This window comes from Manis pentadactyla, chromosome 10 (genome assembly GCF_030020395.1).
Source record: "Manis pentadactyla isolate mManPen7 chromosome 10, mManPen7.hap1, whole genome shotgun sequence".
Lineage (NCBI taxonomy): Eukaryota > Metazoa > Chordata > Mammalia > Pholidota > Manidae > Manis > Manis pentadactyla.
This window is the reverse complement of record NC_080028.1, coordinates 17,704,416-17,719,518: the sequence shown is the minus strand read 5'-3', so window position 1 is coordinate 17,719,518 and position 15,103 is coordinate 17,704,416. Positions and strand designations below refer to the sequence as shown.

At 40.8% G+C, this 15,103-nt stretch overlaps 1 protein-coding gene across 1 annotated transcript in view; it reads right to left on the bottom strand.

The window, feature by feature from the left end:
- Positions 1–1,320: 1,320 nt before the first annotated feature.
- C10H12orf42 (chromosome 10 C12orf42 homolog) overlaps positions 1,321–15,103 on the bottom strand; it is a 74,316-nt gene continuing 60,533 nt past the window's right edge. The window contains 4 exon segments of the mRNA XM_057508348.1: positions 1,321–1,407; positions 1,410–1,499; positions 4,381–4,629; positions 4,632–4,714. Coding sequence (XP_057364331.1) covers positions 1,321–1,407; positions 1,410–1,499; positions 4,381–4,629; positions 4,632–4,714 — 509 coding nt within the window.

The following is a 15,103-nucleotide window of genomic DNA, read 5'->3' as shown; positions in this document are numbered from 1 at the left end:
AACCATTGATTACCTGTACAGTCTCTGATAATAAGATTCTTTAATAAGTAAATAAAAATGAAAGCATAAATTATAAAAAGGAAAGCTCTAAAGCTTGGGGATACCATTTTTCTTTAAAGTGCATTACTCCTAGGGAATGTTAATAGTCAAAGAAATCAAATTCATCCTCAAAGAACTAAACAGACTCCTAAACATTAAGCGGTTGCTAGTTATAACACTCCATTCCTATCGAAACTTTGAGACTTAAATTTGGACTTTGATAAGTCTTAAATGCAGGCATACTAGATACACATTATTCTGAACTGAAAGGGAGGAAATGCAGTAGGATTTTACGAACTCCATGCATCAAACTGAATCCAAGCCTTTGGGAGAGTTGCAAGGAACTTGAGGGCAAAGCTGAGGATAGATGTACTGGTCACACTGATAGGTGCTTCCCTTTCAATGTTGAAAAGAAAAAAGAAAAAAACACGAAACTCCAAAGATTATTTGAAGTAATCTCTGCCTTGCATCACTATGAGAAACTACTATGGTCAGCCTAACCAAGATAAAAATTAAAATAATGTCTAAAATGACCCGTTTGATGAAATATTGCCTAAACTGCTCCAGGTTTTCTATTATCAATCAGAAAATTCAGTATCTCTTTGGCATTACTTTTAGTTCCAAGTGTTTCGGGACCTTAAAGGAGGTCCAGCTTCGAATTTCTGACATAAAAACCTTAATAGAGCCTGAAGAATTCCCCTAAGCACATCAGGAGTAATCGAATTTCACGTGAACTATTAAATTACAGACATTCAATTATGTTTTCCAAACCTCTGTTTAGAAATTCAAAAGGCCCTTAGAAAACATCCTCAAACCAAAGCCCGAGTTGGCAAGTGAAACCGTTTACCTGCGAGGGCAAAACAAAGAGGGGTCCTCGCAATCCCCGCAGGCACGTTGCGAAGTGGCACGCGATGTGCCCCATCCCCATTGTAAGGCACAAATTCTTTGTGACACTGGGAGACACCGCGGAACAAAAATACTATTAGAAATGCTTCAAAAGGAACATTTTTTGGCTGCGAGAGAGACTTTTGACATTATTTATTAGGTTCAAAACTGCTTCACAAAAGCCTAACAATGGTTCTGTGGAAACCAGTACATCTGAGGCCCTGCTGTTGTTCGGCGCGGGCATTGATTTGGAGGCGCGCAGCCCTCGCGGAACAATCTCCGCGCAGCGGTCAGCGCAAGTGAGCATTCAGCGCGGCCTGGGGGCGCCTGCGAACAGGCCGCGTGGAGACGCGGGGGTGGGCGGCAGCGGGCAGAAGAGCAAGCCTCGATTAACCTCTACGAGGGGAGCCGGTGGGAGCACCGGCGAGCGGAGCAGGGCGCTCCTGCCCGATGATCGCCGTGGGCCGCGGCGTCTGCCCGCGCCCCTTTCTCCCCGCGGGCTGAGGATGCTTGAGGAGCATCTCGGGCGCCCTGGCAACTGCGCCCCTGCCGACGGCATTTCCGGCCGCGGGGAGCTAGGTGTGCTCGGGCGCTCGCCGAGCCTGCCTTCCGGGCCTCCAGTCGGGCTCGGAGGGCCTCCGGGGGACCCGGGAGCGGGCCTGGGGAGGCGGGCTCCGTCCGCAGAGGCCCGTGGCGGTAAGGCCCGAGAGGCGCAGGCAGGGGAGGCGCTCAGTGGGCGCAATGCCCGCCCCGCCGGGACTTCTGGAAAAGCCTTTCCAGACATCCTGACAACTGAGTGAAAATTCAACATGTGCAATGTTCTGGCAGAGACAAGAAGCAGCCCTGGACAACAGCCCCACGTGCTTCCCCACGTTTCTTTAAGAAAATACAATGCTATCCAATTCCTTTCCTGTTGTTTGAAAGCACCCCCCCCCCCCCGCCAAAATAAATGTTACGGAATCCTCATAAAGCGTTTTACTAAAAGGAAAACCCTTCCAAACTTCTAAAGAGAAAGAAATAGGTGACTTGGTGGCTAAAATAAGGCCTCAAATTCTAAATCTGGGAAATTTTGTGACTGGCAAATTAAGTGGAATTAACTAATTCCAGGCAAAAACAAAGGGATCCACCGCCCACTTAGACTTAACGGATCATTTAAATATCCAAGAGGCAATTATTTCATAAGCTTTATTAATTTTGAATCAGCTGAAAATTAAAACAGTCAGTGAATCAATCTGATGGTGGGCCCACACAACACATGCATACACTAATACTAATAATAGATTTGATTTTTTTCTTTCTTTTCCCAACCAAATAACTTTTTAATGTAAAAGATAAGGGTTTTTTTCTTTACCACAATACAGCCAATACTGTAAAAGAAAAAGATGTGTGTGTATATTTGTATATATACACATTCATGCATGCGTATATATATCATATACAATCTTCAAGTTTTTGCCTGGGAAATTCTGCCCATTGACCTACATAAAGTCTAATTCTTCAGTAGTTAATTCAGGCAGTTTATGTGCTTTAAATAACTTTCTACAAGTTTTTAAAAGGCTTTAAACAGCATGTAGATATCTAAAATATTTTAAAACGACCTGTAGGATAATTTGCAAATTAAAAAAATATGTGAAAGATTTTAAATGCCTGGCACCTTCCTAACAGTGATGTCAAACAGTCTATCTCTAGGTAATTGAATTAGTTCATCACATATTGTGCCCAGTATGTATTAGGCATCTCCTACCACACATTCAACCCATGCAAATCAATAGTGAAAAATTTTTAATGAATTTGATTTCTCCAATGTGAGAATTATTTCCTAGATTTCAGTATCTCCAAGTAAATAAAAGCTTTCAGAGAGTGAAAGACATTCTTTTGTGAAAACTAGATGTTTAATAGCTATTTGTTGATTTGGATTTCCAGCATCTGCAGGTGACCAACTCACTATCATCAATTATCAGGGCAAGAACATTCCATCAGAGAACATGGATATGGCTCTGGAATTTGGAGCAATAGAATATGACATAGACAAGTCAAGACAGGTCAAGGGTCTGTCATGAGCCGAAGAATAGGACTTGCTTCCCTGAATGCAATTCGGTAATGACGCATTTCATAAGAAACTGTCTTAGAGGGGCAGTGTGATGTAATGGAATAAATAGGGCTTTGAGGTCAAACCATCATAGATTCAAATCCTGGCACATCACCTGGCCTAAGGTTCTTTGTCCTTACCTAAACCATGAAGATTGTATTACCTACTTTGCAGGGCTCCTAATGGGATTAAGTTTGTTCATTCATTTATTTGATCATTAATATTTGAACGTCTGTTACATGCCTGCCAGTATTCTAGACATTGGAGATACAGAAAAGAAAAAGCAAGAGCCCTACACTTCTAGTTCAAAGAAAGTTCTTTGAACTTTGTATTGAGTAAAAATCTTTGTATTGAGTAAAATTGGGTCTCTCTCTTCTATTGGTCAGTTCCTACAAACATTTGGAGGAAATCTAACAAAAAAGTTCCCTAAAAAAAAAAAGCTACATAAAATTAGTCTACTCCTTCTTCTACATAACACTATCCAGAATATTAGGAATATACATTGTTTCCTTTCATTTCCTTACCTGCCTGAACAACGGCAGGAAAACCTCACCATCACCACCAGCCCCATTCAGTCCCTGCTCTGTTTAGGAGCTTTATTTACACGAATCCTCTAATTACAGCTCTTCAAGGTAGTAATTGTCTTTAGTTTACATTTGAAAACGCTGGGCTCAAAGAACATTTATGGAACTTGATCACAGCCTCAGAACTGAAACAAGAGAAAGTAGAGATTTGAGTCCAGGTCTCCCTGGGTCCAAAGCTTATTTCTTCTGGTCCATCTTCTTACTTTAAATCTTTCTATTAAAGCCAATGTGTTCGGCTCTCTGAAATCTTTTATTTAACTATTTACTAGTCCTCCTATTAGAGATTTTGAGACACATTATTATACTTTATCCTGTACTATGAATTCACAGCATCCTTATCTGTAAAATGGGGATAATTACATAACTGCCTAAGAGTGATATATAAGGATTTCATAAAATAATGTGAAGTGCTCAGCACAGTATCTGGCTAATGGTGAAAGCCTAATAAATAGAAGCCAGCATTATGATGATGAGGATAATTGTCATTATCATTATTATCTGGTACAATACCTGAGTCACAAAATTACTTATCATCAAGTCACAGTTAGTGTTTCCTCCAATACAGGTACTTGGCAACAAATAGATTCTGATAAGGACTGACTGATACAGATCTGACAGAACCTGCCATTGAATATGTTTGCTGTCTATTTCGGAGTTAAAATTAAAATGTGATCAATTGAAAAGAGGAAAAAAAGAGTTAGGAACCACAAAGTAATTCTTACCAGGTGGGACAGAATCTCCCTTGGCATAGTGAGAGGGCTGGTTCTGAAGTCTCACGTGTCAATTGATGTGTATGCCTCCAGCCTCCAGGTGCACCAGATTTACTGAGTGGAATTGAATAGGCTTTCTTGTCACTTGCCAATCCAAAAATCGACTGCTCCAAGCCTGAGTGGGTGCTCCTCTAGCTCCCATATTAATTTCTTTTCTGACAGTGAAGATCAGTGGGGTCTCATCCCATGCACCGGATGGTGTCTGGAAGGGACTGGCTTCTCCACGGCTTTCTTCTTCAACAGAAGCCTGTCCCCAGTATTTAAAGCAGAAGACCTGGGGATAGTGTACTGGTGAGCACAAAGCAGTCTTTTACATGCCATTGGAGTCTGAATCCTTTCTGGAAATACTGTAAAAAACATATTAGTTTGAAAGAATGCATTTCAGTATCACCTACTACATTAATGGCATGAAGGATGAAATCCAGCAATATATGGATTTTTTGTTTGTTTCTTATTTCCATCTTGAACAAACAGAAATGAAAAAGAAGCCAAGGATCTGAGTGCCCGAGTGAGAGAAATAGAGGAAGGTAAAAATGCAGAAAGAGAGGAAAAAACTGTACATGCTTTTGTTGCCTTTAAGCTATGCTGCAGGCACGGTGTGAGGGCCTGGACATGTTGGTCATTTAGTTCTTGCAAGAACTATACCTAACAGATGCTATTATTACCTCCATTTTACAAGTCAGAATGCTAGTTTGAGGTTTAACGGTTGAATTGTGTCCCCCAAGAAGTTAGTTGAAGTCTTAAATCCTCTGCACCTGTGAATATGACCTTATTTGGAAAACAGGGTCTTGGCGATGTAATCAAGTTAAGATGAAGTCATGAAGGTAAGGCCTTAAGCCAATATGACCGGTTTACTGAAAGAAATAAAAAGAGTCAGAGGCACACAGGAAGAATGCCATGTGATGACAGAGGAAGGGATTGGAGGGACATATCCACAAGCTAGGGTACCACAAGAATTATAGCAACCACCAGAAACTAAGAGAAAGGTGGAAAATGGGGTCTTGAACCTCCACAAGATGCCAATCTTACCGACACCTGGATTTCTGACTTCTGGCCTCCAGAAGAGTGAAAAAGTAATTTTATGGTAAGCCATCCAGTTTGTGGTTCTTCGTTACAGCAGTCTTAGGAAACTAATACACCCACAATAGTTCCAATTAATGCATGTTGTCACAGAGTAATTATTTACAGCAGCCCTTTTCACTCAAAAGAAAAAAAAAAAGAAGAATGCTCAAATTTGGGAGGTATAAAAGGGGAAAAGCCAGGAGGTGAGAAGGCATAGAATGACAGGAGAGAGGGAGCTGATTTCCTGAATTCTACTGTGTGGCAGAAATTGTGCCAGGATGCAGTAACTCTTAACAAGACTCATATTCCCTGTGCTCAAGGGACAGTCAGGTGGCAAAGAGGATGCTGGCCATGTTAGGTACCAGGACACACTCTTCCTTAACTACAACCATGCTTACAGAAGGGGGAATCAAACCAAATACCTCCAAGGGACACACAGATAACGGAAATGAGAGAAGAGGTCAAGCAGGGGTACCCTGGAGTGTATGTCCCATCAACAGGGGCCAACAGCTTCTCAGATCTTGTCCCTTATTGCCATGAGAGGAGGTGGGCCCAGTGTAGACAGATTTTCCTGGATTTTCAGGAGAAGCAGAAATACATATCTTTATATATGTAAAAACTTCTCATCTTTAACTGTTGAGAACTCATTCAGTTATTATTTTTTTTGTAAATACAATGTGGGATACACAAAACACATCTTCTCTCTGAATCACCCCAGTCCACCAATTTGTATCTTTGACCTATGGAAAGCCCTATAAAAGTCACATGGTCATTTACCTCCATTCATACTTCCATCATCTAGAACATGATTTATAGACATTCAGCTAAGAACCATAGGAATGTGTTTGAAAGTTCTGTTCAGAAGCAGATTTTAGAGTTCTAGACATCTCGTCTACCTCCAACACTTTAAGAAGATTTACCTTTTATTTTCATTTTAATTGATTGTTCCATTTCATTGTAAAGCTCATATTTGAAATAGTAGACACATTTATCAGGCTTCCCTAAATTCAGAGAAACATCCAGAATATTTCAAAACAGCAGTCTTGGGACTCTTGACCCTGAAGGAAAATCTACAACACTAGAACTGATGGTATTTGCTGGACCATCATTCTGTCGCTCAAACGTTGAGAATAGGATGGAAGTCTTGAGGGCACTTTATACACTTTTACATGTTACAGGTTGAAAGAGACCCTACAGAGCATGTGAGGCTGACCCCCTCCAACCCTCATCATTCACTTCTGTGTAAATACCTCCAGGAGCCTGAATCTTACTACCTGTGCATCAAATTTCACTGCTTATCAGAAGAGCAAGTAAGTAACTTTGTATTTGTAATATGATATGTATGTTATATATAGGGATATATATAAAACATTATATACACGGGGAATAATTATCAAAGCCACCATATGTAATGTTGAGACAGGTAGTGACTATGTTTATGTATTTAGCTATTCAGTATTTATTGAACTATTATATACAAGGTACTACTCGAATGACAAATGGTTACTCAGGCCAACAGACCAATCATTTCAAGACTAAATTGATCAGCTGATTTAGAGCAAAATGGACTTCAGCACAGCAAGCCAGAGCCTCCCAGTCACACAGACCTCTGAATGAATTTCAGGTTTCCTGTACGAGGCAGCTACCAGGGTTCCTTGAATTGAATAGAACAACAGTAAGTTGTTTGAGCATTAAACAATCACAGACTGTTGGTAAAGGAAAGGCCTTTTGAAATCTCCAATGGCTTTCAGTCTTTCTTTTTAACTTTTCAAATTTTTAATTTAATTTTAATTTATATACCAAGATAGTGACAGAACTTGAGCCAGAATCCATTGTTCATAACCATCCAGTGCTCTTTGTTAGGGTACACATCTCTTGAATCTAATACAGCATTTCCCAGTCCTGGCTGCACATCAACCAATACCGGGCTTTGAAAAATACAGATATATGGTCCCAGGATCCCAGAATCTGTGGTTGGTAAACCCTTCAGGGATTATAATGTATAATCAGGGAGCCACTTGTCTAATTCACTCTAACTCACTCTAATCACCTAAATCAGAGATTTCAGGTACTGTTATATATGTTATTCAAGCCAAACGATCATGAATATGCCAAAGCCATAAAGTCAGGGACGTCTTTCTCCTCTGAGTGTTCTCTCTCTATGGACAGTGTTCATTTCAGAAACCAGGATTTTATGCCCCTTACAACATGTATGTCCCTTTACATTTTATTTGTTCCTTTACATTTCGTTTTTCACCCCAGTAACCCCCCTTCAGCCTGATAACAACCCTTTTGCTTCCACATTTCACTGAGGAGGAAACTAGATCAGAGAGGAAGTGTTTTGTCCACACCACCAGTCAGGCATCCGAGAAGCTGGGATTGGGACCCAGGCCTTAGATTCTGAGGGGCTTTTGTGTTTCTACTATATAGTGAGTGCGCTCAGCACCAGAGGAAACCTGTGACTACCTAAACCAGCCTTGATGCAGGGAGGATGCAAATGCCCGCACTACAAGCTAACAAATAGCGGGTGCTGACCTCCAGCCAGGCTCTGCCCTGCTGTCCCTGCCTTCGCCCCCAGTACATGCTCTCAGCATCACTTCTAATGCACAGAAGAAGAAAGGGTATCTTAGGTTGAGCACTCTGCCACTGCCCAAGGACTGAAATTAGCGCTCACCTGCTAACTGCTCCACCAGGCCACCTGTCCACTGATTTAAGGGCCCAGCTCTTCCCAGCTGCTGAGGCACTTGTTTTTTGCTGTTCTGTTTGTTAAAAATTTCTTCCCAGTGTTCATGCTTTGCAAGTTCTTTTAACACGTGGGCAACTCTGCCTCTTATTTTGCAGCACAGGTCTTCCATCTGTTGCTAATTTCATTTCAAATAATATTGTGGCTGCCAAGAGATTTCAAGGTACAATAAATAAACCTCAGAGCTGAATGTATTTCACAGAAATAATGTGTCTTTCTTTTGAGCTGCAAAATAGTTCTGATAAATCATGACATGCTGATTTATTCATTTTCTATTCTTTAGAAAAAGGCAAACATGGTAAGTCCTGCGCCTTGAGCCCCTCTGAGATGCCAGTGAGCATGCATGGCAGGCTTTGTACCCTCTGTGCCCACTCCTGGCACCTACCCCTCAGTATACAATCTCAGTGTCTTTCTATCCCCACACTGTCTCCTGCTCTCTAGGTCTTCGGATTCTAGCAAGTTCATGTTATGGAGACTAGAGGCGACTCTCCTCGGTGGAGAAATGAAACCCAGAGACAGCTCATTTCCCAAAGCTCATTTGCCCTTAACTATAAGCACAAACAGGATCTAAAGCTAATTTGATTTCATCTCCTGCAAATCAAAAAGCAAGCATAGACCTTAAGAAGGTCTTCTGTTCATGCCAAAAACTCCAATGATACATTTTTAAAAGGATTATTAGACCACATAGTGGAGTTTCATGGGGTCTGCCACCTCACACTCACCATTTCTCCCAGCTGTGACATGAAAGCTGTTTGTAAGTTAATGGGGTTGAACCCATAGAGGAGTTGGGGATGCATCAAGCTCTGAGCCACCACTTAGGCAGAGCTTAGAGGCCAAGTGCACAGGCTCTGAGCTCAGACTTCTTGGGTCAAATCAGTTTTACCCTTCTGGCTGTGTTATCTAGGCCACACTACTTAAATGCTCTCTGCCTCAGTTTCCCCATTCATAAAACATCAATCGTGATAATACCTACCAAACAGGATTGAGAGGAAGATTAAGTGGGTTAATAAAGGAGGACTTAGAACAGTACCTGATACACAGGAAGTACTCAGCAAGCCTCAGGTGTTACTATTGTTATTGAAAATGTTCCTTCTCTCTGTATACCTCCTGAATAGCCTCTCTCAGCAGTAACAACTTAAGTGGAAAATAATTTGTTTTCTATCCATCCAGACTCTGCCTCATCTTCTTCATTACATCATTCAAAAGTATATTTGCTGAATATATGTACTCTGTGCCTTGCCCTGAATTTGTCCCTGGAGATACAATAAGACAAACATGCCCCCATGGAGCTGACATTCTACAGGGAAGATGGCAAAAATAGGTCACAGCTATGTGGTTATAGCTTAGTGAGTGACATCAATGGGAAAGCAAGGGGCTGAGACAGATAAACCTAGGTAGAGACCTGTGAAGTGAACATTTAATCTGAGATGGATTTAGTCATGCAGGAGTGCTGGAAAAGAGCATTCCACCCTGGCAAGGACTGAGATGTGTTCCCAGGACTGAGAGCCCCAGTGGCTGAATGGAAGTGAACAGAAGTCAAAGGGCAGGCAAGGACTGGAGGTTGCACAGTGTGCTGTGGAAAAATGCTAAAGGTTACACAGAAATGAGAGATGACAACCACTTTTTACCTTTGTAAAATCTCTGTAAGGGAAATGGGCAGAAGGGGACAAGAGTGGAAGCCAGTCAGATGGCAGTTAGCAGTCAGCCAAGTGAGTGGTGAGGGCAGCTTGGATGTACGTGATAGTTTTGTACAATGGTACAGAATTAGACTGTCTGGATTTGATTTTCCTCATCTGCAAAATGGGGATAATAACAAAGTTGGGAAAAATAAATTAAATGGACTTCTGGTTTCAGCCCCAACATAGAAATGGCTTGGAAACCAATACTCCTATCCTCACAAAAATAAAGAGCTTAACAAACTGAAAATCAACAATTTTCCCTGAATGCGTCAGAGACCTGAGTTTGCAGGGCAAACTGCCACCCCAAATCTGACAGACAGGTGAATACAGAGTCAAACCAAGATCTGTTGACCTGGAGTAGAAGCTCCCAGAGCCATAAACTGTTAGGATCATTGAAATGGTAATTTTGAGGAATTGCTAGAGGCTGGGTGTTGACTAGCTTAAGAGTGAGGAACTCTTGAGGACTGCAGTTTTAGGGGGTCCCTATACTTCACTGGGTTTTGCCTGAAAAAAACCTCACCAGTTTCCCAAGCTGAGAATGATCCCTTCATAGCCCTGACCCAGGGAAGGGAAAAAATTTAATGCCCAGAGCATTCTCCATAACAAAGCATACCAGACCCTTATCCCAGCTGCACCCCCACTTTTACCCACTGTATTTTTCCCACTGCAGCCTTGCTTAGCTGTCTTGTCTCATGTGAGGGGGAGAAAAAAAGCTAAGAAACACTTGTGAAGGACACACCCTGGAAACCCAGAAGAAGACTGAGGTTTAATTGTAAGATCATAGAATGCTCCCCTTTGCCCACACCTTATCGTTATACCAACAGGTTCCCATATAAGAAAAGAGGATTTCATCTGAAAGAACTACAAGACTCAGATTCTGTCTAAGGAAGAGTAGTCAGGGAAGCCCAAAACCCAGGGGGTAGACAAAAGCAAGAACACTGAAGAAATGTGAAGCCTCTGCACCAACAGCTGCAGCTTTATTTAACCAAGCCCAGCGTCTACCCATATTAACATAAAACTACGCATCAAAGACCTGTTTACCTTATTACCTGACACATCAGGCTTGGCTTTCAACAAAAAATCATCAGACACTTCCAAAAGCTGAGAAAAACAGTCTGAAGAGACAAAGCAAATGTAAGAACCAGACTTGGATAGGACACAGATGTTGGAATTATTAGAATTATATGGAATTAATGTTATAATAATTAAGATAACTATGATTAATAATGCTAAGGGCTCTAACAGAGAAAGTAAACAAAATGAACATGCACATGGGTATGGTAAGCAGACAGAAGCCCTAAGAAAGAATCAAAAGAAATTTGCTAAATGATCTCACTTATAAATGGAATCCAAAAAAGTTGAGCCATATAGACACAGAGAGTAGAACGGTGGTTACCAGGGGCAAGGTGGTGGGGAAATGGGAAAATGTTGGTGCATTTATGTAGGATGAGTAAGTCTAGAGATCAAATGTATAGCATAATTGTTATTAATATTCTTAATATTAACATATTAACAATATGATTATTATTAATAATACTGTACTGAATACTGGAAATTTACTAAGAGAGTAGATTTCAGGTGCTCTCATCAAATAAAAGAATTGATATACAAGAACTATGGGACAATTTATAACATATACACATCCTAACTAGAATACCAGAAGAAGAGAAAAGATAGAATGGCACAAAAATATTTGAAGTAAGAATGGCTAAGAATGTTCAAACTTAATGACCGACACCAAAGCACAGATTCAGGCAGCTGTGGCAAGATAAATGCAAAAAAAACCCCCACATATCTAGGCATATAATATTCAAACTGCAGAAAAGTCATTTGAAAAAAAGGAGTTTGAGTAGAATGATGGTTTGCAGGGGCAGGGAGGTAACCACCATTCTACTCAAACAGGAGTAAAAAATCAAACAAAAATTCCTGAAAGAAGCTGAGGGCAGGAGACAAGGAACACCAAGAGGAGTATCCTAGAAGAACAAGGATAAAAATGAAAGGAGATTTGTTATCAGAAACCATGCAAACAAGAAGAGAATGGAATAAAAGACAAAAATCACCAAGCTAGAATTCTATATGTAGCAAAATTATCCTTCAACACTGAAGGAAAAATAAATACTTTTCATATTTAAATTTTAAAAAGAGAGAGAGAATTCATTTCCCACAGACCTTCCCTGCAAGAATTGTTGAGTTGTTCAAGAGAAGGAAAATAATATAGGTCATAAACTTAGATCAACAAAGAGCTAAGAGGAAGAATAAATTAAGTCTATTGTTTTTCTTTATTGCAATTGTCTAAAAGACAACTGCTTCTAAAAGCAGCTGACTGCCTGACTTCATTCCACAGTGGCGCCCTGCCTTCCATCATGTCTCCTTTCCCTGCTTTATTTTATTCAACATGACATAGCAATGTATTATATATCTACTTGTTTACAAGTTTAATGTTCATCTCCCTGACTAGAATGTAAGCTCTATGAGGGCAAGTACCACCTCAGAATTGTTTTCCATGGTACCCCAAGCACCTGGTAGGTCATAGACATTCTGGAAATTATCTTGGAAACAACAAGTAAAAGAAGGAATTGCTCATTCCTCTAATGATGCTCTTCAGCATTGTAGCATCACCCTTCTCCATGTCTACCTCATCACCCTCCAGATCGCCCTTCTGCAGACTTGTCTGGGGGTAACCCCTTCACTTCTCTTTCCTCAGGGATTGCTCCACATTGCTCAGTTCACCATAATCACCCATCCCAGCTCTAGTGCCTTGTCCACACCTGGGAAGGCAAACAGTTTCATCTCATACTTGTAGTTAGTTGGGCATCAATTTTTTTAAGAAGCATTCCAAGGCTGTGTCTCAATTCATGGGGAAATTGCTGATGTCTCCCACGGTTGTGGGAGAATGAGGTGGCCACAGGAGAGGCAGGCACTTGTCATAGCTCAGGTGCTCTGCCAAGCATGAGGGTGCCTATCCCCACCTTCTGGGGGTGGGATATTCCTTCTCCCAATATCACTCAACTACCTCCCTCCTTCTTGTAAAGGGACACAGGGAGGCAGCCTCTCACCAGGCATCAGAAGGTAACTGAATAGCGTTCAGATCTACTTCGCCCTCCTCCTATGATACCTCTTCGTCTCCATAACACCATCAGCCTTATTCAGCTGTACTTGAATCACAGAAAATTTCCAACCCAGGGTCACGGATATGCATTGGAACATTTTGGTTTTAAACTTCTGGGCAGGACTACAAATCATTTCAAACATGAGGTATAATTTGAGAGCCAGCACATTTGGTTTCTGGTGGATATATAGAACGAATGTCTCTAGGCCTTGGTTTCCTCATCTATAGAAGAATTACAATGATCTTTAAATTATTCTCCACCCCTAATAATCCTGTGATTCTCTGAGGTTTTTTTAACTGCACCGAGCACTTACTTTATTTCTGAAACATTATATTACCATATGTAATTGCTATTTTGTAAAAAAAAAAAATGGTCAAGTGTAAGCAATTTTATGTATTACAATTTAATATCATGATTACAAGAGTATTCATGACATATACAAATACACATAGTTTAAAGAAAACAAGTAGCCACAGACTGACCCAATTTGTTTATATGAATGTTCACAATTTATTCATACATTTTCCTACTCATGGGCATATGTGTATGAGTGAAGTCAAGCTTGTTTTGTTTTTTAATGCTACAAACAAAGCTGCCATGAACATTCTTATACATGTCCTCTGTTGCATGTATTCTAGTTTCTCTAGGAGTGGAATAACCAAGCTGCAGGGTATGCATATCTTCAATTTGATTATACAATACCCATTGTTTTCCAGGGTGTATTTACCAATTTACACTCCCACCAGCAGTGTATAAGACTTCCTGCTGTTCCACACCCTTGCCAATCCTTGCTGTTACTTGATTCTGCTTTTCAATTTTGCCCATACTGGTCAGTATAAAACAGTCCTGCATTATGGTTTTAATTTGTATTTTCTTGATAAGAAAGAATAAGTTTGAGCATCTCTCCTCCCACCAAAACTTTAAGCTGAATCGCTCACAAGCTATGTAATGGTGGGTTGAGTATCAGCCCCCTTCTTTTCTCCTGCCCTTCTTACTCTAACCAGCTGGTGAATAGTGACATAGCCCTGGAGGACCCAGTGGAGAGCACTTGGATAATCTACAAAGTTGATGATCTGCCTCTAAATAAATAGCCAGAAGTTGACCCTTGGGGATTGTACTCAGGCAGTTCAACTGCCATGACCCAGCATGTCTTGCTAAAACTCTGGCCAAACACTGTTTTGCATGCAGCTAAGTACTCAGAAAATTCTTTCATCTGAATGGTTAGTGTGTTTCAGCCACAGCTTGCTTGAGACACAGAAGGCTTGTGCTATCTGCCTGCGGTATCATAGCTCCAGATGGCACCTTAGCCTTCTTACATGAAATGGTTGCCATGTTTTTACCCTTCCTGCTGGAGGCTGTGCAGTTTCTCAATGGCCCTTGGAAGACGTGATACTAAGATTGGAAAACATTTTAAGTCACATCGTTCAACAGCACATATTCAGAAAAGCAACCCTTCATTATATTGATTCTGTAAGAAAAAAGCAAAAGTGATCTCCAATCAAGCTGCAGAACACCACAGAATCTTAAATGATTCTGTGAGTAAATGATTCTGATGAATAAAATTAAGGAGAAGGGTGGTTTTAAAAAAAAGTCACACGTAGAATTGAACTGTTGGAAAAGGAATCCAAGCTACCCCCAACCCTGGCCTTTGTTGAAGGGATCACCAGAGATCTATGTAGATATTATTTTGAAATTTAGAGCTTCAACTTACATGAACATGAATACCCATGCTGAGTTTTTGCATGCCCCTGTGAAACAGCAAAAAGAACCTGACAGACCCTATTCTTGCATTAAAGCAACACACTGTGGAAAGCCTGAAAATAAACCATCTATGCTTGATTAATTAGGTTTGTAAGTATTGTTTCAGAACCAAACAATATTTCTAAAGATTTCAATAGTTCAAAGATTGCCCTATGGCCGTCTGGCCAATACATCTTCTAACACATGCAGTTTACAAGCATTTTTCTTCCCAATATGTTGTCTTTGGTTGGTGCGACATTGTTCGAGTGCAGGGCTATTTGGGTCATAGTGGTTTTCTCCCCTGCACAGCAGTGGTGCTGAGCACAGCACTTTGACCATACATCTTCCATGTCATTTCCTTCAAAGGCACATGATACTTCCTGGTGACCAATCAGGAGTGGT